General features: G+C 36.2%; 1 protein-coding gene across 1 annotated transcript in view; it reads left to right on the top strand.

Moving 5' to 3' along the window:
* Positions 1 to 1669: 1669 nt before the first annotated feature.
* Positions 1670 to 23643, top strand: part of ARMH4 (armadillo like helical domain containing 4) — a 121535-nt gene continuing 99561 nt past the window's right edge. The window contains exons 1-3 of the mRNA XM_063092286.1: positions 1670 to 3053; positions 7057 to 7311; positions 9258 to 9464. Coding sequence (XP_062948356.1) covers positions 1685 to 3053; positions 7057 to 7311; positions 9258 to 9464 — 1831 coding nt within the window. The 5' untranslated portion in view covers positions 1670 to 1684. The remainder of the gene's footprint in view (positions 3054 to 7056; positions 7312 to 9257; positions 9465 to 23643) is intronic.

The following is a 23643-nucleotide window of genomic DNA, read 5'->3' as shown; positions in this document are numbered from 1 at the left end:
CTGTCTTAAAAGGACCTATAAAGGACCTATAAGACTAAATGGGATAATGTGGAAGGTTTGAAATCCTTAAGGGAAGAAGACACTATGAAAATGTAAATTTCTATATTTCACATGTGCATATCATATGCTTAACCTAGATAGTTTAAGGATTAGATGCGAAAGAAGAAAAAAAATGTGTAAAGTTTATAAAGACAAATCTTTATATTAGAATTTTAACTCCTAGTTTTAATTTTCTAAAAAATCTACAGCATCTCTGAGGAATTTCTGATGACGGGAAAAGAAATAACTCTAGAAAAATGAATGAGAAGAACTAAAATCATTAAATTTAGAGGAAAATAGTAGTCGTGATGAGAATGTGAGCAATAATGGGTATTCAGTAAAGCTTGCTAATTTTAAAATTTGTTTTGGTTTGTTTAAAAAATATACTTATTATGGGCTGGCTGATTAGCTCAGTTGGTTAGAGAGTGTTGCTGATAACACCAAGGTCCAGCGTTTCATTCCTATACTGACCAGCAGCCAAAATAAAAAAAATATATATTTGTTTGCATTGCTTCATTCTTATACATTTTTGCATCCTTAAGTTTTGAAACATGAAGGTTTTACCTATAAATTTTATAGTTGCAGAGAATAAAAAATTATTTAAACATTTTGTTTGTTTGGTTGGTTTTTTTGGTTGCTGGCTGGTATGGGGTTCCAACCTGGTGATCTTGGTGTTAAAAGGCTGTGCTCTAACCAACTGAGATAACCAGCCAGCCTGATTTATGCATTTTAAAGATAGTTGAATTGAAAATCATTTCTTTATTTCTTTAATCTCTTGAAAGTAACTGGTATTCGATATTTTATGATGATATTAATAAGTTTTAAAACACACTTGTCTTAGTCTATTTGAGCTGTGATAACAAAATACCATAAACTGGGTAGCTTATAAACAACAGGTATTTATTTCTCACAGTTCTGGAGGCCAGGAAGTCCAAGACCAAGGTGCCAACAGATTTGGTGTTTAGCTAGGGCCTGCGTTCTGGTTCATAGAAGAACTCCTTTTCACTGTGCCTTTACATGGTGGAAGGGATGAGGAAGCTCTCTAGGATCTCTTTTATGAGGGCACTAATCCCATGACCTAATCACTTCCCAAAGGCTCCCCTAATACCATCACATTGGTGATTAGGTTTCAACATATGAATTTTGGGGGACACAAACCATGGCAACATTGAAAAAACACATAATTCTTTGAATGAATATGTAAGATTTACATTCTATATCCTGAACATATTGCTATTTCTGCAGTCATTTCACTACATGATTAATAGAGGAATTTGGAGAGACTATTGCAAATGTGACTTCAAGGGTAGTTTATTTCAAGTAGGTGTTTAAGAAACAATGAACTTAATATTTGACCTATGTATACCTTTTTCTAGGGAGCTTCAAGTTAAATCAGCTGCAAAATTCAGCAGGGAAAAATGAACTGGGTTATTCATGTCTCAAAGGTACAAAGAAATAGAACAGTCCTCTTCTACCCATCATCTTTGTGTGTGAAGTCAAGGAGATGATTTTACTTATAGTTATCTTAAAGGGACTTATTTACAAAATATGTGTATATGACAGTTTGCTATGCTTTATTTTCTTGCAGGACTCAATTACTGGAATTGTCAACTCTGCTAGTTTATGCATGCATTTCTCTTCCACTATGAGCAGACCAATTGTATTGCACATTTGTCTGGCTTTCTGTAGCCTTCTACTTCTCAACTTTGCCACACAATGTCTGGCCTTCCCCAAAATGGAAAGGAGGGAGCTAGCTCATGTTCATGCAGAAAAAGGGCAGTCTGCGAGGATGAACACAGGTGACCTAGAAAATAGCTCCATTACTTCAAAGCAGACTCCCCACCTTGTGGTCTCTGAAGATCCAATGATAGTGTCAGCAGGACCATCAGCAACGTCATTAAATAAAGTATTTTTGATTAACAAAGAAACCCATCCTAAAGGAGCTGGGCTCATGCAGCCTAATAACCCCAGTGATTACACTGCTACTGAGCCAGTGGTCCCAGCAGGTGAAGAAGTGTTTAGTTCCAGCCAGCCAGAGAGAATGTCTCCTGAAAGCAGACTTTCCAAGACCATGTTAACTATTGCTATCACTGCAACTGCTTCTCTGAAGATTGATGAAAAAGAGGAACACTTTAGCAGTACCAGCATTCAGCCCACTGCAGAAGAGACCACAGAAGTGACACCAGGTTCTCTGAAGTATGTGGATAATCAGTCATTTGCAACTGAAAGTCAGGAAGGAGTTAGTTTGGAGCATTCACCTTCATCCTATGTGAATACTAAAGAAATATTTACCACTAATCCGAGGACTGGGAAATTTAGAGCAGACACAGACCACAGGACAACTTCTTCTCCTGGTGCAGAGTTCACAGCAGGCACTGAGCCTGGAAGCCTCACGCCTGATAGGGAAAAGCCTTCTGAGATGACAGCTGATAGCACCCAGGCTACTGCCACCAGGCATTCGCTCATAACTTCTGAGTACACTCTGAGTGTTGAGCCAGAAACTGACAGCCTGCTGAGAGCCCCAGAAGTCACAGAAAGTGTCAGCACAGCTGTTCCAGCTGCCTCTATCTTCAGTGATGAGTGGGATGACACCAAATTAGAGGGTGTAAGCCAGATAAGGACCTCAAAGCATGGAGACAATGCGGAGACTCAGGTGAGAATGGAGACGTCTCAGACAGCACAAGTAAGCCACGACGACATTATCGAAGGGGGCCAACCCATGACAGAGGCTACAGAGGTGGCCCTGGGGCTGCCTGAAGGAGAAACACACATGGGGACATCTCTGCTGCTAGTGCACGGGGATGAGAGATCACCTGCCTTCACTGATCAAAGTTCCTTTACTCCCACAAGTCTGATAGAGGATATGGAAGTTTCTGCTGTGAACCTGTTCCAAAGTATGGGAGACTACGTGGAATCCACCAAGGAAAATGATGCTATGTTTTTCTTAGAGACGACTGTTTCCATCTCAGAATATGAGTCTGAGGCATATCAACTGTTGGGAAATACACCGAAAGGTAAAAGAAAATGAAAAGAAAGAAAAACCAGCTTTGTTTAATTTGGAATCTTTCAGTTTGGTTTTATGTTTTTGTTTTTTTTTAAAAAAAGCAATTTAGAAATAGGTTATTTAAGTTTCAGTGAAAAGCAAAAGTATACAAATAAGTCAGATTTTGTATAAAAATTACATCCAAATATAACCCTTGCGTATAGACCAGTAATCTTCAACCAGGGACAGTTTTGCTCCCTTCCTTCCTTAGGGGACATTTAGCAATGTTTGAAGACATTTTTAGTTGTTACAACTGAGGGGTACTACTGGCACTAGTGGGCAGAGGTCAAGGATAGTGCTAAACGTCCTACAATACATAGGACAGCCTCCTGCAACAAAGAATTATTTGAGCCAATATATCAATAGCATTGAAGTTGAGAAACCCTGATATAATCTAATGTTTTTCAAACATTTTATTATGAAAATGTACAAGTACACAAGAAAATGTGAAAGGATTAGCTGTATGTTTAAGTGGTATCATAAACAATGTAGGGTATTTTACACATTGTTGTAAGTTATAACCACATCCCTGATGTTTCCTACAAAAATGTTTAAGATAAATATTTATCTTATAGTATTAACCATATGGGCTCTCTGACTTTGTTTTCCCAAAAAGAAGCCATCTAGAAATAAGGAGAATAAAATGATAAATCATCCGCTAGCTTGATTCAACATTTTCTACTTTCTCTTGGCCTTTGCATCTGTGAATAGTAAAGCTGACAAGGCTTATATTTTATGTAGTTGGTCAGAAAACACCATTGGGAAGGAAAAGCTTAGTATAAGATGTACATGCTCATTTCTAATTGTTTTGGAACATGTACAATGTGTTACTTCAGCCAAACAGCCCAATTAATGGAAAATATCAAATATCAAATTATACATTTTATAAAGTGTTAGTGAGATTGAATTGAAATGATAAAAGATCATTTGATAAATGATAAAAGTTGGAGTTCACATGTCTAATTCATGTTTTTAAAGTCCGAAAGACCCAGTATGCTGTAAATTTTCATAGAAACTTCTAGAAAATGTTTTGCAAGTTGGTTTTTCAATGACATTAAGAGAGTTGGGTCCACCTGACCATCATGATATTAGATATGGCTGAGCAAGAAGTTTACTTCAATTCTTCATAGCACTTATATTTCTGGAGCATTAAGTCCTATAGTCACAGATTATTCATTGCACAATTGAAATCGTTCCTTCCTTCCCTCCTTTCTTTTTCTTTTATATATATATTTTGGTGGTTGGCCAGTATAGGGATTGAACCTTGGACCTTGGTGTTATCAGCACCATGCTCTAACCAACCTAAGCTAACTGGCCGGCCCTGAATCCATGATTCTTATTTACTAGCCTTGCATTAGCTTCTATTAATGTAGCTTACAGTGTAAAATGGATTTGGTAATTACTGATTATTTTGATTATTGAATATTTTTCTTAGTCATAACTGCCTCATAAACTACAATCTCTTAACAGGTGACTTTTTAAAATTTTGAACACATAGTACCATGCATGGCATATAGTAAGTGCTCAATAAATATCTGTTCAATGGGTGAGTAAATGAAGATAGAGAACCATTTAGACTGCAATTATCCAACTTGATTGCCTGCCTTGCCCAAATTAATCAAATAGCTTCTAAATGTTCTTTGTAGAGAGAGGAACAGTCAAGTCATTCCTTTCGTTTTAATTTGTTTTTGTTTCATAGAGTTCAAAAGAATGTGAAAGATTATGATTATTGACAATAGTAGTTATAGAATAGCCAAAAAGTTTTCCTACCCATTTTTGGGTGAATATAAGTATTATTTTCTGAAGTAAACAACTCAAACACCAATCATTTTAGGACCCAGGAACCACTTAGGAAATTATCTTCTTCAGGATATGCGATGATTTCTTGGTGTTTTTGGCTATTACTAACAGATTAATACCCTGAGATTATAGTCAGTCCTCTGATTCAGCTAGTTCTTCTGCTGGTTCAATTGAAGATCAGGTTTTAAAAATAATCTGTAATAATTATTATATAGATATTTTTCTCTACAGGAAGTAGGAAGAATGAGAGAAGTTGGGAAATTTTGAATGTTATTTTTAAAATTTCCATTACTATTTCCGATTCTAACTTTTCTTTCTCTAACAGCATTCACTTATTCAAGGTTCTATGCACTTTGACCTTTCTTGCTGCTTCACAAAACTATGAACATAGACTATATATTTGTTTTTACATATTTAGTCTCAAAAATGTTGATTATACTTTCAGAAATGAGGGCAATGTGGAGAACGCATACTGCTTAAAATGATAAAACTATATATTACTGTCTCCTTGTGACAGATAGCATTGTCCTAGGTGCTGGAGACACAAAAGGGCAATGAATCTTGGCTCTCAAGAGATTTACAATCTTATTGGAGAAAGAAAAAAGAAAGAAAAAACTTAACCAATGGTACAAGGAGCAAATATGAAGCTCATGTGAGAACCCTGCCCTAACTCACATTGTTTGTCCTATAACCAGGGTTATCGATCCACCAAATGTAAAAATCCCTTCAGTTCAAAGAAAAAATAGTCCAAATTGGATGGGTACCAAGAAAAGGAACTGCTTATACTGAAAAACACACAAACACATACTATTTTAAAGCAAATAAATTGTTTTCAAGAAAATGTATTTTAAAATAATAGGATATACCATGATGTCATTAATGAAAACTTTGAGAAAACTGTTTTCAGCTATACCTAGAATGTTATTTTTCATTGTATAACTTACTGGCCTTGCTAATAAGCTATGTATCTAGAACTAGTATTTTGAGAAAGAGAGATAATAAGGTCTTCTAGAAATTAAGGTTTCAGTAGTTGCTCAGGATTTGAAATTTTTGGCATAGCCCCTCTGTAAGAAGGGGGCAAATCTTGACTTACAAATAGTCTTTGATAACGTATTTGAGGGAGATATAATCTTGTAAAGAAAGTGGACCTATGATAGACACATCATACCATATAGGTCTATTTCATTCCCTTTTCTTATCTAAAAGCAAATGCAAATCTTCTACAGAGGCCACTCCAAGTTGTTCCTTGGGCATAGTCAGCACAGTGGTTAAAAGCACTGGCTATGAAACTTTAGACAGGTTCCTCAGCTTCTCTAAACCTAAGTTCTGTAAAATGGGGTAATAATAGCTGATATTTATTGAATATTTACCAAGTACTGGGCATAGACTAAGTGTTTTACATGTATTATCTAATTTAATTTCTGTAGCAACTCTGTGAGATAGGTACTGTTGTCACCCCCATTTTATAGCTGAGGAAACTCAAGGCCCAGAGATGTTATATAATTTATTAACGGTCCCACAGCAAGTAAGTGACTGAGTAAGAATTCAGACCTGGGCAAATTGGCTCTAGAGCCTGCATTCCTGACCACCATGAAATACTACGTCTATGGAATGGTATTAGCACCTACCTCCCCTTAGTACATATGGGAGGACAAAATAAGATAATGCACACCGTGCACTTAGTATTGTGTGTGTAGGGCACATAATAGAAAATCAGCAAACATTAGTTATTGTAATTAGCAGTGATTTATTTTAAAGCACTAACTTACTTTTACCCTTCAGAAATGCAAATGTGAAAATTAATATACGCAAATGCTTCTGAGAATTTTTGAGTGTAATTTAGTTCTTTATAATTTGTTTCTTAACAGACTGATTATGTTGATATTCAGATGTGCCTGAAAGTAGTTCAGCTGTTGATCTTTCTACTTTGTTCTGGGTTTTATTCTAATTTTTTACATTAACTTCTTTATCTCTGTCTTAAATTGATTCACAACTCCTGAAAGCAGCAACAGTGAAAATATTTATTTACTGGCCTTATATTTCTGAATTCTCCCTTTGCCTTCACAATCCCTGAAATAGCTATCTGCCTTCCCCCCCCCCGATTTATTAATTATACAGTGAGTTTTTAAAGTAGAAGGATTTGGTCTATTTTAAAATGTTTCCCCCCTTTTAAGACATCGCCACTCAAGAGATGACAACAGCGGTTCAAGACCCAGATGCCACTTTATCCTTGATGACACAAGAGCAGGTTGCTACCCTTGAGGTCACCAGAGACGATGGTGAGACTGAAGGAAGAGAGGAGTCCCCCTTTCCCATGTCTGATGTTCCTGGTGGTACTCAGCTGTCGAGAAGATGGGAGCCTCTGGCCACGACAGTTTCAGCTTTAGCCATCTCTTTGTCTTTCGAAGTTACTCCTGCTGCTGTGGAAGGTCTGTAATGCGTGGAGCTGGACTCTGTTTGGGTGGTGAATCTTTTCTGTGAGGAACAGAATGAGTGAGGCAGCTGGCTCTGCCACCTGCATAGACACGCACACCTACCTGCAAAGGCAGGCGGATGCTCTCTGGTTGGGACAGGGGTGGCGCAGCCTGACAGGACAAGGGGTTAGTTCCCAAGTAAAGTCTCCTGCTCGTTCCTCTCTGGGTCCTGTAACCTCTGGATCTCAGACCTCCTGAGAATGCTTTCCATGTTTGGCACCTCTGCTGCTAGGAGCCAGAGGGGCAAAGTCCAGACAGCAAGGATCTGGATGAATCGTAACTTTGGTCCTCAGGCAAGTTTCTTAACTTCTGTAAGCCTGGGTTTGTTCATCTCTAAATAATGCCAACCTGCCTTATTAGTTATTTTAGGATTTGAAATAATGTCTAACAAGTGCTTTCTATGTAGTAGGCCCTCAAATTCTCTGATCTGTTAAGAACAGTGAAGTTTTCAAATTTTGCTGATTATTAGAATCACCTGGGAATTTAAAAATTTTATTATTTTTGGATCTCATGTCTCTATCTCATTATTGGTCCAAGTAAGGCCCACTTTTATTTATTTACTGAGTTATCTTTAACAATGTAATAAATACCTTCTAATCCTGCCTCCACTCACCACCTCCCACCCCCAGCAAAACAAGGGCCTTGTCAATAACCTACTTGAGTTTCCATGATGATTTCCACTTCAGCCCCTTCCTCCCCTGACTTGGTAACCATCATCCCGAATCTCGTGTTCCTAATTTCCTTTTCTTTTAGTTTTATTAAGTCTATATTTCTAAAAGTATGCATTTTATATTTATATATTTATATATACTATATATATAAATAAATATAAATATAAATATATATTTATATTTTTAGTTGTTTTTATCTTTATAAAAAATGGTATTGTACTGTAGATAGCCTTTTTTGGGACTTACATTTTTTACTTAATATTCTATGGCTAACATTTGCTTATTGTAGTTCTTTTGTTTTGACTGCTGTATACTATTCCATTATGCAAATACATCACAGTGCATTTATCCAGTTTTTATTCACTCTCCTGGTGATTGGCATTTGGGTCATTTCCAGGTTTGGCCGTTATGAACATTGCAGCCATAGATACTCTTGTAAATGTTCTTGATTGTACACGTGCAGGAGTTTCTCTCGGGTATACATCTACGAGTGGAATTGCTGGGCCGTAGGGTATATGAATGATCGACTTTAGGAGCCAATACCTAACTATTTTCCAAAGTGGTTGCACCAATTTATACTCCCACCAGAAATGTACAAGAGACCTGTGGATCCGAACTTTGGGAGCTTTTAAAAATACAGTTTCTCAGGCTTCAAGGCCAAAGAGATTCTGATTCAGAGAATTGGGATGTGTGGAAAGCATGAGAATCTACATTTAAAAAATTGCTTCAAGGGATTCTGACCAACCAAGTTTTTAAGTGACTACAGTTCTAGAGTCTTTGTACTTGGGAATACCTAGGGCATATTTGGTTATTTTGAAATTGAGCCTATTTCAGAAACAGATTTAGGCTCTTACTCTTTGATTTTGAGAAAGACTAGGCTTTTCTCAAGTAGTCTTTAGCGTATATTTTAACACATTTTTGTTAAATCTTTTGCCTTCAGTAATACATTATATAAAATTCTGCAACATTCATAATATTGTCAATAGAATAAATGGGAGATTAAAATTTAAAACAAAGCTTTGCTTTGAAACAATATTTTCCTGGAAGATAAAGTGTTTGGGTTGCTGGATTGATGCATTGTGTGAAAGGAGAGCTGATCTAAGTGCCACACTTACTGTGTGTAAGACATTGGCTTCATTGGTCATTGCTTGCCTAAAAAGTGAAAGTACATGTTTATATTTTCCATAATGATCATTTTATGGGTCTCATCCTAAATCTTGTGTTTGGCAGACCTAACGGACACAGTCACAAGGCCAAATGAAGAGTTCACACCAGTTTTGGACTCTCCAGTGACACCTTATGGAATAATGGTGGAGATGCCCAGCATTTCCCCAGCCTTTCCTGCTTCTGAGGCATCCTCTGAGAGAACTGTGGTTCCATCCATTAGCCGTGTTAATACAGCTGCCTCGTATGGCCTGGACCAATCTGAATCTGAAGGTATCCATGCTTTGAAGGGGATCTTTTCTAGGACTGATTGAGTGAGTCATCGAGCAAATGTTTTTGAGAAAAGGTTAAGTAGAAGTGTGTTCAGTCCACAGTAGAGCAGGGATCAGTAAACCATGGCCTGGCCAATTCTGGCCTGCCCTCTATCTATTTTTGTATGACCTGTAACCTAAGAATGTTTTTTACATTTTTAAATGATTGAAAAAAATCAAAAGAATCATATTTTGTGACATGTAAAAGTTATATAAGATTCAAATCTCAGTGTTCATAAGTAAAGCTATATTGGAACACTGCCACACTCATTCATTTACATAGTCTGTGGCTACTTTTATGTGACAGCAGCAGAAAAGAGACTAAATAGCCCACAAAACCTGAAACACTTAGGATATGGCCGTTTATGGAACAAGTTTGCCAACCCCTGGTATATATCAGTGTGTCTCAACTACGGTTGACCATTAGAATTACCTTGGGGAGATTTTTAAAAATCCCGGTGTCTGAGTACCTCTCCCAGTGATTTGGATTAAGTTGGTATGGGGTGAGATCTAGCATCAACATTTTAAAAGAGTGTCTTAGATAATTTCGGTATTCAGGCTGGATGGAGAACACTAAGTTTAAATGGAGAAATTGAGCTTCCTCACCAGATTCTCTTGGAAGTTTTAATGTGGACTATATTTTAATAATGTTGCTCTGGTTGGTAATGCTGGGTATTCTCTCTTAGTAATATCTCTGGGTTAGCATATTCTGCTATTTGGAGATAGGCATTCTCTTTATCTACTAAGACTGAGAAATTCATGCCACATTGTACTTTCCAAGACATTGGCTTTGAGCATGCAAAAGAAACTGGGGGCACAGCTGCACATTAACAACCAAGAAGACTAGAAATATGACTCATGGTCATGTAATTAATCAGCATTTTGGCAGGTGAACAGTTCCTGGCTGGAGGTGCAAAATATCAAGAGACCTGTAGTGCAGAGTTTCTTAAACTAACCTGGAACATAGGTAAGTTTTGGGGCACTAAATTAGCCATGTGTTTGATGCAGTAGAGACAAAGGATGTACTGTCATTTTATATTTTGTCTACTCTACAGCAGGGAGGGTGGTTCACATAGGTTCGCAGCAGACTCTTTTGCGCACTTTCAGGTAACACTGGTGGTCTGCTGACAGAGAAACATGACATTTTAGAATTCCATAGTAGAATGTTGGCTTAAGAAATGGATCAAAGTGGGCTCAGAGGCTAACAGCTCTTGTACTTCATGTGAAGATAAATACCGTATGACCTGGAATTTAGTGTCTCATATTAAGTGTCTGCTGTCCTTGATGCCATCTGGAAAAAGCAGGTTTCCCCAAATTAACCTGAGTTAAAGATGACAGGTTTACCCAGCAGGGCTCATTAAATCAGAGAAAAAAATTGTATTTGTGAATAATCCATACTTGTGACACTGCAATAATTTTCTAAAATTAATAGATGATGGCAGTTGTATTGAAATATGTTAGAATTTTCCTGGGGTGCCTAAGATGGCCTGGAGTTTTAGTTCTTTTCTTCTACACAATTCAATTTCAGCTTCTTTTTGAGAATATATTTTGTCAGTTTTTGATCTAAATTATGATCCTTCTCACAGTTTATGAAAGACATTTTTGGTTAAAAAATATTCTTTCTGCTGCACTGTTGAGCTTAAGATAAGATTTTGAATTAGCACACCTTTTTCCCTAAATACCAGGGAGTACAACTTATATTTAATTAGTATATGTTAATAATGTCACAATTAGTTTTATGCTGGTGCATTTATTCCTCTGAAGGTTGAATTGAATACATTTATTTAAACAGATAAACTTTCTAGACTTCTGCATGTGTTGGAGAACTCTATTTTCAATGTGTTTTTCTACCTTGCCCAGGTATACAAGTGCAGTTTGAGGCTTTGACTAGATGAAGTATTTTAATTCTATCATAGGATTATACCCAGAGGGAAATTAAGTTATTCTTACCTGGAAGAGTGTATTAGTTATGTCAAGTTATCTATCTTTTAAGTTTTAATTTCTGTGTTGTATTGACAAATGACATACAATTCTCCAGTTTAAAGTGTGTGTTTAATTATATTATTAAACTCTTTATATGTTATTTTAATATCTTCCTTCCCACTAGGGACAGGAGTATTTCTCCAGAAAATGAAGTATTTTCCTAGATGGGATATAGAAAGGGACATGCCCTTATTAGACACCAGACAGTCAAGGAGAGAGAACCTTTGTGGAAATTTCTGAATCTACTGCCCTATTTATCCTTTAAGAGAGAATTAACAGCCCAAATCAATCTAAACATTATTTCTATTGGTTACCCTGTTTCTTTCCTCCTTTATATCTTCACAATGTGATGATTAAGAGGATGTATTAGTTTCCTAGGGCTGCGGTAACAAAGTGCCACAAACTGGGTGGCTTAAAACAACAGAAATTTATTCTCATACAATTCTGGAGTCTAGAAGTCTGAAATCAGGGTATAGGCAGGGATATGCTCCCTCCAAGTCCTCTAGTGTGAGATCCTCACCTGTCTCTTCCAGCTTTTGGTAGCCCCAGGTGTCCCGTGGCTTGTGGCAGCATCACTACCACCTTTTCACAAGGCTGTCTTCCTTCTGTGTCTCTGTGCCCCAATTTCCCTCATCTTATAAGGACACCAGTCATTGGGTTAGGGATCACCTTAATGACCTCATCTTAACTTGATTACATATGCCAAGACCCTATCTCCCAATAAAGTCACATTCACAGGTACCACTGATTAGGACTTGAACATATCATTTTGGGGGACACAATTCAACATATAACAGGGGGTCTGCTTTTGAGGAGTTTGCCAGCTGGCTCTGAAGGCAGATATGCTCTGTCTCTGGAATGCCCCCGAGTGATGTGAATTCATAGAGTGGGAGAAGTTTTGATGTGTTTTATATTTCTTAGTCATTGAAAAAAACCTGTCTCTGTAAGTGCATGCCACCTTGTGTGTATTTCAGTAAGTCTTTTGCCTTGTCAGCAAAAATGCAGCTGATTTTTTGAAGGGATAATAGTTTATCTTTCACCTTGCTTGATACATTTTGCTTCTGTATGTGATTTTTTTCTAGGGAATAAATGTTTTCAGGATGATAAAAAATGCATTATACTTATCTCAGGCATCTCTTTGCTAAGGCTATATTTAGCGTTTTTGAAATATGAACATGACAAAAATGTTCTAATTTTTTATTTAAAATAAGATAATAGCAAATTTTATATACATATACATTTATTTATTAATAACTGCATAAACTAATTTTTGGACATGATCTCTGTATAGGTTGATTTCCTTCTCTTGATAAACATTAATATCTTTCTCTACTTCAAAATGCCAACTTAAAATTTTTGATCACTCTTTTTTTTGGTTTGGTTTTGGTTTTTTTGGTGGCTGGCTAGTACAGGGATCAAATCCTGGACCTTGGTATTATCAGCACCATGCTCTAACCAATTGAGCTAACTGGCCAGCCCTGATTTCTGATCATTCTTTGGAATTTTTATTTGGGTTATCTGTCTTTAAAATATTTTAATACTAATATTAAATGAAATAGGACATACAATTATTTCTTACTTAACAAAGTTCCACTTTCTGTATATTAGGAACCCACTGAGGATATCTATTTATTCTAAATAAATCAAACTTATTTTATTCTATTGTATACTCCCATGGAAGATAGAAATTCATTTATGCTGAAAAGTTGTAGCAATCATTCTGTAGAATGGAAGGTTACTGCTTTAATAATTCAATATTCAGAAAAATCTATTGTGGGTCTTTTTATGCCAGGTAAAAATTTACTGGTTGCCTGCTGTGTCCACTCCACTAGGTGCACCCATACAGCTCTGTACAGAGAAAAAAGAAGCCTGTGCTCTTGTGGAGGATAAGGAAATGTATTAGGTTTCTACAAACATGTGGGAGATAGGTATACAAAAACAGATTTTTCTTTTTTTTTGCGGGGGGTTGGCCAGTATGGGCATCCAAACCCTTGACCTTGGTGTTACAAGGCTTCACTCTAATCAACTTAGGTAACCGGCCAGCTTGATTTTTCAGAACTTGTGATTAAGTTTTTGGTAATATTCTCTCCCACCCCCAGCACCTTCTCCCTTAATATTTGGAAGGTAATCTCCGGGCCTTCCAGCGAGTGGGAAATGGGAAACCACTTGGTGCTTGCTATGGTGCTGATTAGAAAGAGACAGGAGCACAGTGAATTTGTTTGGATTCTCCTAGGACTACTCTGGGTTGGCTTATTGCTCTGTTGCAAGAGAAGAAGGAATGTCAGAGTCCCTGATCTGGAGAATTTGGATTCTTGATCTGACTGGTCCTACTTAACATCTTTCTATAGGCATAAATGTTAAGTGTTGAGGCCGAATAGTCCCATGTCATTATCCCAGACAATTCCCATTTCCTCATCTGTTTCAAAAGGCCCATTTATTATAGGCTTTATGGAACAAACTCATAATAATTGACTTGCTGAAGAATTACCTTCTTAACATATAAAGAGATTTTTAATTTTTCTTATCCAACAGAGAAGCCATGTTTAACTTTTTTTTTAAATACCTTGATCTTTTAAAAATAAGTCCAAATATATCCTTTAGCTTCAGTTTTTCTTTTCTGACAGTTTTTCCCTTGCTTTTCAAAGACCGTTTTGGCTATCTTTATATTTAGGTTTTAAAAGATTGTGTTTTTGACATCTTTTCCCAGCCAAGCAGCATCCAGTGGCCAGAACGCTGTCAATACTCTGTCACTCGTTGTTTAATCTATTTCAGTGACATCCATGGTCCTGCCTTCGTGTGTGTGCGTGTGTACATGCATATGTGTGCATATTTAATCTCATGGGTGTTTTCTGCAGTCCTTAGAGAGCATGTCCAATATATACGTGCAGTGTCTCTTAATTTCCTCTGCTGAAGAGATAGTGATGTTGTCAGTCCTTTCTTAACTGGGGTTCTCAGTTTTGTCTCTTCCTAGTGATTCTCTCTACTCATAACATAGGAATTCCATGAGAAAGTCATGTATGAAAAGTAGGTCTTCATTCAGGTGACCGAATGACATTTTGGGTAGTGCGGTGTCCTCATAGATGGTACTGAAGTCAATGTGCTTTGTCTCTTTCTTGGTCAATAAGAAACAGATTGGGAAATGCATTCTTTAAGTGGCACTAGGGAGGAGTTTCCAGGATATTTTTCTTTAAAGCTCCCCTGACGATACTTAAGAGCTCGTGCAGTTTTTATGGGAGAAGTGTCTGCTCTTCACCTGCACTTTAACTCACAAAATCAATTTTTTTTTGTCCTTCCAATAAGTACTCGTTTTCAGAGTATTTTCTTATTATTTTTTTCAGTTCTTATGGGATTTTTTTTTTTTTAGCTCAGAAGGCAGCTAAAGTGGATGAATAAGAAAGAGTATTCAAGATCCCATCTCAATGCCATATCTATAAAACCAAGTTATGTGATTTACCTTTGGTTGCTGCAGTGTGGAATATAACGTTAGAGATCAGAGTGTGATAAACTTGAACCGTCCCCTGCTACTTGTGATGCTATAGTGTGAGGTTAAAAACATTCACTCTGATTATGTTAAGAAGGGGCACAAGTTTTGGCTTTTGTTCTTGGAAGTGCTTTGAATTCTGATTTAATTTTGCCTCAGTGAAGGAGCCACCTAAATGATAAACAGGTGGGGATGATGTGGAAAAGAGTATTTGATGGAATTTGCCCTTTGTTTGATTTTGATGGTCAATTAAATGCTGGCTTTTTTCCCCTGAGATGCCTGCTCTGGCAGAAACAATGGAGATTCAATAAAATATAATAAGTTTATAACTCTATTAATATGAACACATGAAACATCTAATACTCATTGCCAAATATGTTAGGGAAGGATGAGATTTTTTTTTTCTTGTTTTCATCATTGTGTCATTTTTAAGTGTCTTATGTGACAAATTATGAAACAGAATTGCTGGTGATTTCAGTTATTGATTGCCTCTTACAGTAAGTCATTTTCTTGCCTTGTCCTGAAATGGCTGTCTTTCTTTGGCATTTATAACGAAGCTCTGTGCTTAAGTACCTGTATGTTTTGTAGGATGGTACAGTCGATTACTCAGCACTCAGAATGGTCATCACATTCTTGCTAGTAATGCTCACATAGCCAGTGGTATTTAAAAAATATTTAAAATCAATATTGTGTTGTATTACCATAAAGCTGTGTTCACAAATTCTGCTGTTGAAGAAAGATAACTGACATTCACTCTAATTTTTCTTGTATTCTTTTTCACCCTAGGGAATTCATTTATTGGTATAATCACAATTAAGTAAACATTGTTGTAGAGTTGATTTCCCCATCTTTTTTTTTTTTGTGCCCTTGTTGCCCAGCCCAGCATTGCTTAATAAGCTCACCCTTAGACACTCACAAAATTATACATAATGGCTCATGATGATGAAAAGATTTGGCTTGGTACATAGTCAGCAGTTTTATTTATTCATTTATTTATGTGTACATTTAACAAATATTTGGTGATTCAGATAATACCAAGAAGAATTGGGAGTGGATCTTGCTCTCAAGAAAGCACAAATTTTAGTATAAGAGGTAAGATAGATACATAAGTAACAATGCAAGGGAAAAGATGGAAAGTAGTACAAAACAATTACAGAAAAAGGACTCAGAGTCAGGAGAGAGACCTTAGCTCTAGCTTAGAGAAACACAGAATTGATGTATATGCCTGTGTGTCTTGTGCGTGTGTGTGTGTGTGTGGGGGGTGTTTGTATGTATAGATTTTCATATATATGTGTACTCATCATTCTATTGATATGCATGTATATGTGGTGAAAAATCCAAACATAAGGAAAAAATTCTAAAGGGTTATGGATACTGCATACACCATACTAGCGATAAATTATTTTATAGGCATGTAATCAAGCAAGTTTTTCTAATTTAGTTTATTGTTTAGATGAATTATTATTGGGTTTTTTTAGCGCCACTTTTTCAAAAGAAAGATGAATTATTTTTTAAGACTCACTTTAAATAACAGGAGCAACTGCTTTTAAATGTAGAAGAGGCAACCAGGTGCTCAGCCTCAGGCTAACAAATATCTAATTTATAGGAAACTGTGCCATGTTTCTCTTGAGGGACTGTTAAGATTCCACACATAAGGATTCACTTCAAAATGATTAATCTGGGCTTGTACTCCAGGGTTGAGAATCCCTGTGGGAACTGCTCCAAGCAGGTCTTTCTACCTGTGGTGGGTTTTGTGCAGTTTTTTAGTGGGGAGAGCAGGGGGTAGCCTGGTGCCAAGATTGAACCCTGGACCTTGGTGTTATCAGCACCTTGCTCCAACCAACTGAGCTAACTGGCTAGCTTTTGTGCAGTAGTTGAAGCAAATATGTAGCTTGGAACTATATAATGAGCTGTGGCGAATTCAAAGTTATTTTAGATGTTTGCAGAAAATTAAGGCATTTTTTAAGACACAATTTTTCCTTATATAAGTATCCTTTCATTGGTGTAACCATGAGAATTTTATTACATTGGAGTACAAACCTTAAAAATATATAAAATAATGTAAGGATAGTATCAATTGTACTTTGTAAGGCTGTATTCGTAACCATGAAGGTGTTTTGGCATCAGACTACCTCTAACATTTAAATGCGTACATATCCCCAAAGGAAAAGATTAGAAGCAAAATGTAATGCATCAATTTAAATGGCCTTACAAGATTTAAAAAATTATCATGCTTGGAAGCGTTACATTTGTCCTGAAAGATTTACATTGATTCTGCCTATAACATTACATTTGTCCTGAAAGATTTACATATACCAGTGCCTTTTCTTCTTCAGCCGTTCAGCCTCCTTCTCCATTGTTTGATCTCTCCAGACAAAATATTCAATGGAAATTTCTATTAAAACAGTGTAAAGAATCTCCAAGGTTTTAGCTTGAGAAGAGATTCTCCAGGTGGGCAGGGGGCCTGACAGTGCTCCCTCTGGGCTTTCTCAAGGCATCTGCTTCATATGCTCTCTGAGAAATCCTATTTCTTATTAAAACTGGCTTAGGAATAGATAAAAACCCTCTTTGCTTGTGTCAACTGAAATTGGTAGAAATTTAAAAAATACTTGGCTCAAACCTAAGGGAACACAAAGCAAGTAAACCAAGAAAGTAAAAGAAACGTAAAAATGAATTAGGCTCACAAGGTACAAATGTCTCTCTGATCTTACCTTAGCTAATGAGCTCCCAGGGCTCCCAGGCCTTGACCTGTTCTATGCTCTGAGAAGGTTTTTTTGTATTCTATCCCCAAAGCACTAGAACAATTATTCAGGCACCTTGCCAGGCTTCTGGCATCTCAGCTCTTGCGTTGTTTCCTATGCAGAGGGTAACTTCTTATTTTCTCCTCCCCATCTCTGCCCCCACAGAGAGGAGCCAACTCCAGGACGTATATTTCCCCTAGGGCCCACCACCAACATACATACTGTCGTCCTGCTTTCCAGGTGGAAGGGCACACCTTAATCCCTAGGCAGTTGACAGTCAGATGACCATTATGATTAAAACCATGTACACCCCACCCTTCTGAGGAAATCCCATTTCTGTTAAAGGTGTGATTCATTTCTAGGCGTCAAATACTGTTCTCACCACCCAAGAAATATACCCATATTACAATAGGATCATTCTGTCACATTCTGTAGCAAATAATTCAGAGCTGCACTGCTCCATAGAGTGTTATGAAGTTAAAACTAAGAGGACAGGAAGGAGAAACAGAAATAGTTCAGCTCAAACTTATCCTCCTCTATAAAGTGTCCCAGACTACATAGCCTGATGGGATATAGGCTAGTGGAAAATAGCTCTGCTTTTAGGTTCAAATGGACATACCTGAGTTTAAGTCCTGGCTCCATCATGAATCAGCACTGTGATACTGATCAAATTATTTAACATCTTTAGACCTCAGTTTTTCTATGTGTAAAGCAGAGACATTGATGTTTCTATCTCTTGGCTTACTGTGAGGATTAAACGAGATCTTGCATGAATCATTCTTAACATACTTTTTGACATGGAGTAAATACATAATGTGAATTGTATCGTGATTGATGACCTCATATTCTCAAAATTGTACATCATTTATCATGTGCTATTATGTATTAATTGTTATAATGAAATACTCACATCCTCTCCATGCAGCCACGGGTCAGGGAACGGGTAGATAATGTAAGTGAACAGAGGAAGGTGCATAAGAAAGCAGGGGTTAGTGGCAAATGTGCCGTAGTAGAGAGCACACACCCTTTCTCAGCCAGCCAGATTCTGTTCATATTGCTGCCAGGAGGAGAAAGTGAGCTCAGTGATGCCAGATCTCAGAATTTTTTCAAGAAAAGCCCAACAGCCTAATTTTTATGTAAAATATTCTGATTTTTAAAAAAGTGTTGGGAATCAATCCAAATGTTTGCCTATTCTGTTTTATTTTAATTACTATGCACACCCCAAATAATTCTGTCTTCGTTGCCATTGATCAGCAGTTTGTGACTCCTTAACTGAATTCTGTTCAACCTCTGTAAGAGCAGGATCAGATCTTTGTGCCTAATTGTGTGAACCATGGCCTGTCCCAGGTGCCAGGTGTTGAGGAAATGATGATCAGTGATTGAGTGCATGGTTTTAGAACCATCGTCTGGTTTAATTGATGTGCTTTCTACTTGCCTTGCTTGTTGTTATTGTTTAAATCCAGTGCTTATTTTGGGCCTGAAATTGAGCACTTTTTATGTGAATGAAGCAGTGGTCTCCAATCACATTCTGCTAGAAATTTAGGAAGAAATTGCTCAGATTTCTTGGGTCCCTTTGAGGAGTCGTACATTATTTCATTTCTTTCTCATAGGAATCCATACCAGCATCTGCACTCAATCAGGTAGGGGGAACTCTATAAACTGGAGTAATTCTTTAAACTCACCTTGGGAAGCTAGAGTGGGAGGGAGGGAAAGAAAGGAAAGGTGGAGGGAGGGAGAGACTTCTCTGAAAAATGTTATGAGTTAATTTGTAGAGGGGTTATTTTCCCCCATTCTCCCCCACCTCCAGTGTGACAAAATAGATGGATTTTCTTTAAAAAGTTATCATACTCACTTGAAACATACACGAGGGTACTTCAAAAAGTTTGCGGAAAAGTGAATTAAAAGATAACTTGAATCTTTCCATGAACTTTTTGAAGGCCCTCCCATATATAACATAAATAAATAAAAATTGTATTGGAGCCCTATAAAGGTATTAATGCTTATTTTGAAGAGAAAGAATGCTGTTCAGTTTATTTCTGTTCAATCAATATATATTGAATGCTTATTTTGTGCAAGACACCATGCTTGATCCTGGGGCTAGGCACAAAGATGAATAAAGTAGGATCACTGCTTTCAAGGAGCTAAATAAATGCACATAGGTGTGATAAAAAAACACGTTTCCACAAATTAATATGTAAACTTCATTTCGAATAGGCCGAGACATGTTTTAAATTTTGAAAGGGAAATCTTTTGTACATATTTTTTCAAAATCAATAATTAACCTAACCAGCGTATAATTTATCTTTTGACTGTATACGGATTTTTATATAGAAGTTTTGTATATGTTTCTTAAAACAAATGTTCCTTTAAGACTACTGAGTTGCTGAAGAGAAAGACTTTATTCTAGATGGCTTAGAATTTATAGATACAATATTAATATAACGTTTATGTTTCTCTTTATAGCACCCTTGAGAAATAGAACAGTAGACTCATTTTCCAGAGGGAAATATATAAGAGGCTGTCATCCGAATCAAAAGTGAGTTGTTTAATGAACGGGAGTTAGACTGTAGGACTTATGATTATTACTGTAGGGCTCTATCTGCTAGGATAACTCAATTTAATTTGGAGCAGGATTTGTAGAAGATAATAGAGAACATACCAACTATATGTAGTCAAGGTTGTAAAGGGATTATGTAATGAGCAGTAAATGTGAGAGTAGTTATGTAGATTGTTCTCTTTAGTTTGTTAACCAGATATAGGAGATGACATTATCAAGAGCAGAATCCTCTAATTTAAAGAAAGTAATATTGAATGAAATAAGAAAACATTTAAACATCTATCTGAAATGTGGGTTGAATCCAAAACATTTTGCAACTTATGTTTGAAATGGACTGATTATCCTGTCTAAAGCCTTTTTGCTTTCTTATAAATGTACCTTTTAAATATTGTTAAGGCTAGAATGGAGGACATTTTAAATTATTATATTTAATATTATACAGTTAATGGGAAGTTTGAAATTTAATATAATGTTTTGAAAAAATTTGTATGGATTAATATGGGAAGTATAAAAAAATCATGGTGATGAGGGCATTCAATAAAAGGAGCTGAAGAAATTACCAGAAATGTTTAAAGAAGGTAATATTTAATAAACAATAGTATTTGAGATTTTATCTAATTTTAAAATGCACTCCAGATTACTCTTACAGGCATTTGAAATTGGAGAATTTGAAAATAGAGTTTGAAAAGCAAAGAAAAGCTTTTTATCAACTTGTTGGACCTACTTCAAATGTAGATAATATGGGTGCTTTTGAAAAGTCTGTTATTTGGATTTCAGCTTCTGACAGAAAACTCTGATGGACCCTAACATAGCTGTTTTTTTTGGGTTTTTTGGCAGCTGGCTGATATGGGGAACCAAACCCTTGACCTTGGTGTTACTAGGTTGTGCTCTAGCCAACTGAGCTAACCAGCCAGCCCATAACATAGCAAAATGACTAGATCATAGGTAAAACATATGCTTTAGTGCATTAATGAGATTGCAGATAGCCAGAAAAATCTCCAAAGACTGTATACTCTCTAGCTCGGTCTGCTCCAAATGTGAACTGAAATCCAAGGAGTGAGCTGTAAGGGTTAAGTAAACTGGAGAGGTAAAGGTGCTCTAGGGCAAATAGTAATATCAATGTTATATGTGGAGTCTGCCCTTGGGCCAGAAGCAAGATGTAGAACCTGGATTAAAATTTTCACATTAACTTGTGTCTTTATGAGGGGAATAAAATGATTCCAGTTTTGAATCACATTCTGACTCTCCACAGAAGCAAATGTAAATTCTCTCTGGAAAAAAGCATGTTCAGTAGAGATCCACAGGTTTTCCCACAGATTAAAATCAAGCAAATGTGAGCATATAATAAAATATTGACAAATTAACAAGGACAAATCACCATGACTGAGAGTCAGCAGAAAAGACAAATAATTGATTGGGCTATTCTTTACCCAGGACCTCAGATACTAAAACTATTGGACATAGAATATAAAATAATCATGTATAAAAAGGCTTAAAGAAATAAAAGATGAAATCACAAAAATTAGCAAGTAATAAAAGACTATCAAAAATGACCCAGCAAATTTTTAAAAAGAACCAACTAAAACATTTAGAAACATAAACATATTTGTTGGGGGAAAAATCCTTCAATGGGCTAAATACACCAGAAGAGTGAATTAATACACTGGAAGATTAATTTGAAGTCATTACAGAGAGTGTAGCACAAAGAGACAAGTTAGACAACATGAAAGAAAAACTAAGCTATATAGAGGACAAAGTGAGAACTTATGTCTAATCAGGGTTTCAGCAGGAGAAAATAGAGAGAGTGAAAGAGAGATAAAATTTGTAGAGCTAATGGCTGGAAATTTTTCCAGAACTGAGACAAGAAATGAATCCAAGGATACAGGAAACACAATATGTACCACACAAGATAAATAAACCATCAAAAATGCAGACACAGATATACCAAAAGATATACAGGAATGTTCACAGCAACATTATTTGAAAAAGAAAAAACTTGAAACAATCTAAATGTCCATCACCAGTAGAATGCACAAATAATTTGTGGTATATTAATACAATGGAAAATTATATGGCATCAAAAATAAATGAATGATTGCTGCATGCAACAACACAGGTGAGTCTCGCAGAGAAAAGCTAGACACAAGTGATACATACTGTGTAATTCCATTTACAGAAATTTCAAAAACTGGCAAATCTAATCTACTCCATAGTGTTAGAAGTCAGGATAGTGCTTACCTTTGAAGAAGTAATGGAGGCATGAAGGGGGCTTCCAGGGCAATAAAATGTTCCTTTAAAAAAAAAAAGTGATGAATATGCTGGTTTGTTCACTTTCTAGTAGTTTATTAAGCTATATACTTATGGTTTGCCAACTTTTTATTTGTATGTTATATATCAGTAAAAAAACAAACAGATAAATGCTCACCAAGATACACTGTAGTGAAACTGAAGAATAATGAAGACAAAGAGAAAAAAATCCTAAAATCCAGATTTAAAGGAACAAAACCAGAGGAAAAGACATTACTTGCAAAGGAGCAATGTTTAGACCTAGAGCAGACATTACAGCAACAATAAGAGAAATGGAAACTAGAACACAGGAGAATAATACCTTCAAAGTGCTGAGAGAAATTAACTGATAACCTGGAGTTGTGTGCCTATGCTTTTTAAGAACAAAGGCAAAATTACTAACAACAGATTTTAGAAAAGGAACTTCTGAAGTTTAAAGAAGAAGAAAAATAATCCTAAAAGGAACCACTGAGATGTGAGGAGTAGTGAACGAACAAACTGGTAAACATGTATATAAATTGTAAACTCTGTATAAAATATAATAATTTCTAATTTATGGATAAGAAGACAGGACAGAACTAAAATAGTGGACAACAATAGGATATAAATAGGGAAGGTGTAATCAGGATTAAAGTGTTCTAAAGCCCTTTTTAGTGAGTGTTAAGATAGTGATTAAATTTAGTCTTTAGTTAAATATGCATGGTAAAATTTTAAGAGTGACAGCTGAAAAAAGAAATGCGGTAGAATGTATAATTTATAAACCAGTAGTGGGGGAAAATAGAATAAGAAAAAAATTTAAACAGTTTTAAAAAAGCCAAGGAAGGAGAAAAATTAAGCATAGAAAAAGTGGAACAAATAAAAATAAAGGAAAAAAACCACAAATGTATCAATAACAACAATAAATATACATGGGCTAAATATGATGTTAGCTGGAGATTTCTGGTTGACACCCTTTATTATAGACTGAATTGTTTCCCCTTAAAATTTATATGTTGAAGACTTCACTACCAATGTGACTGTATTTGAAGTTAGGGCCTGTAAAGGAGGTAATTAAGGTTAAAAGAGGTCTTAAGAGTGGGACCTAATCCAATAG

This window comes from Cynocephalus volans, chromosome 3 (genome assembly GCF_027409185.1).
Source record: "Cynocephalus volans isolate mCynVol1 chromosome 3, mCynVol1.pri, whole genome shotgun sequence".
Lineage (NCBI taxonomy): Eukaryota > Metazoa > Chordata > Mammalia > Dermoptera > Cynocephalidae > Cynocephalus > Cynocephalus volans.
Note: the sequence above shows the minus strand (reverse complement) of the source record. Positions and strands in the feature narration are given on the sequence as shown.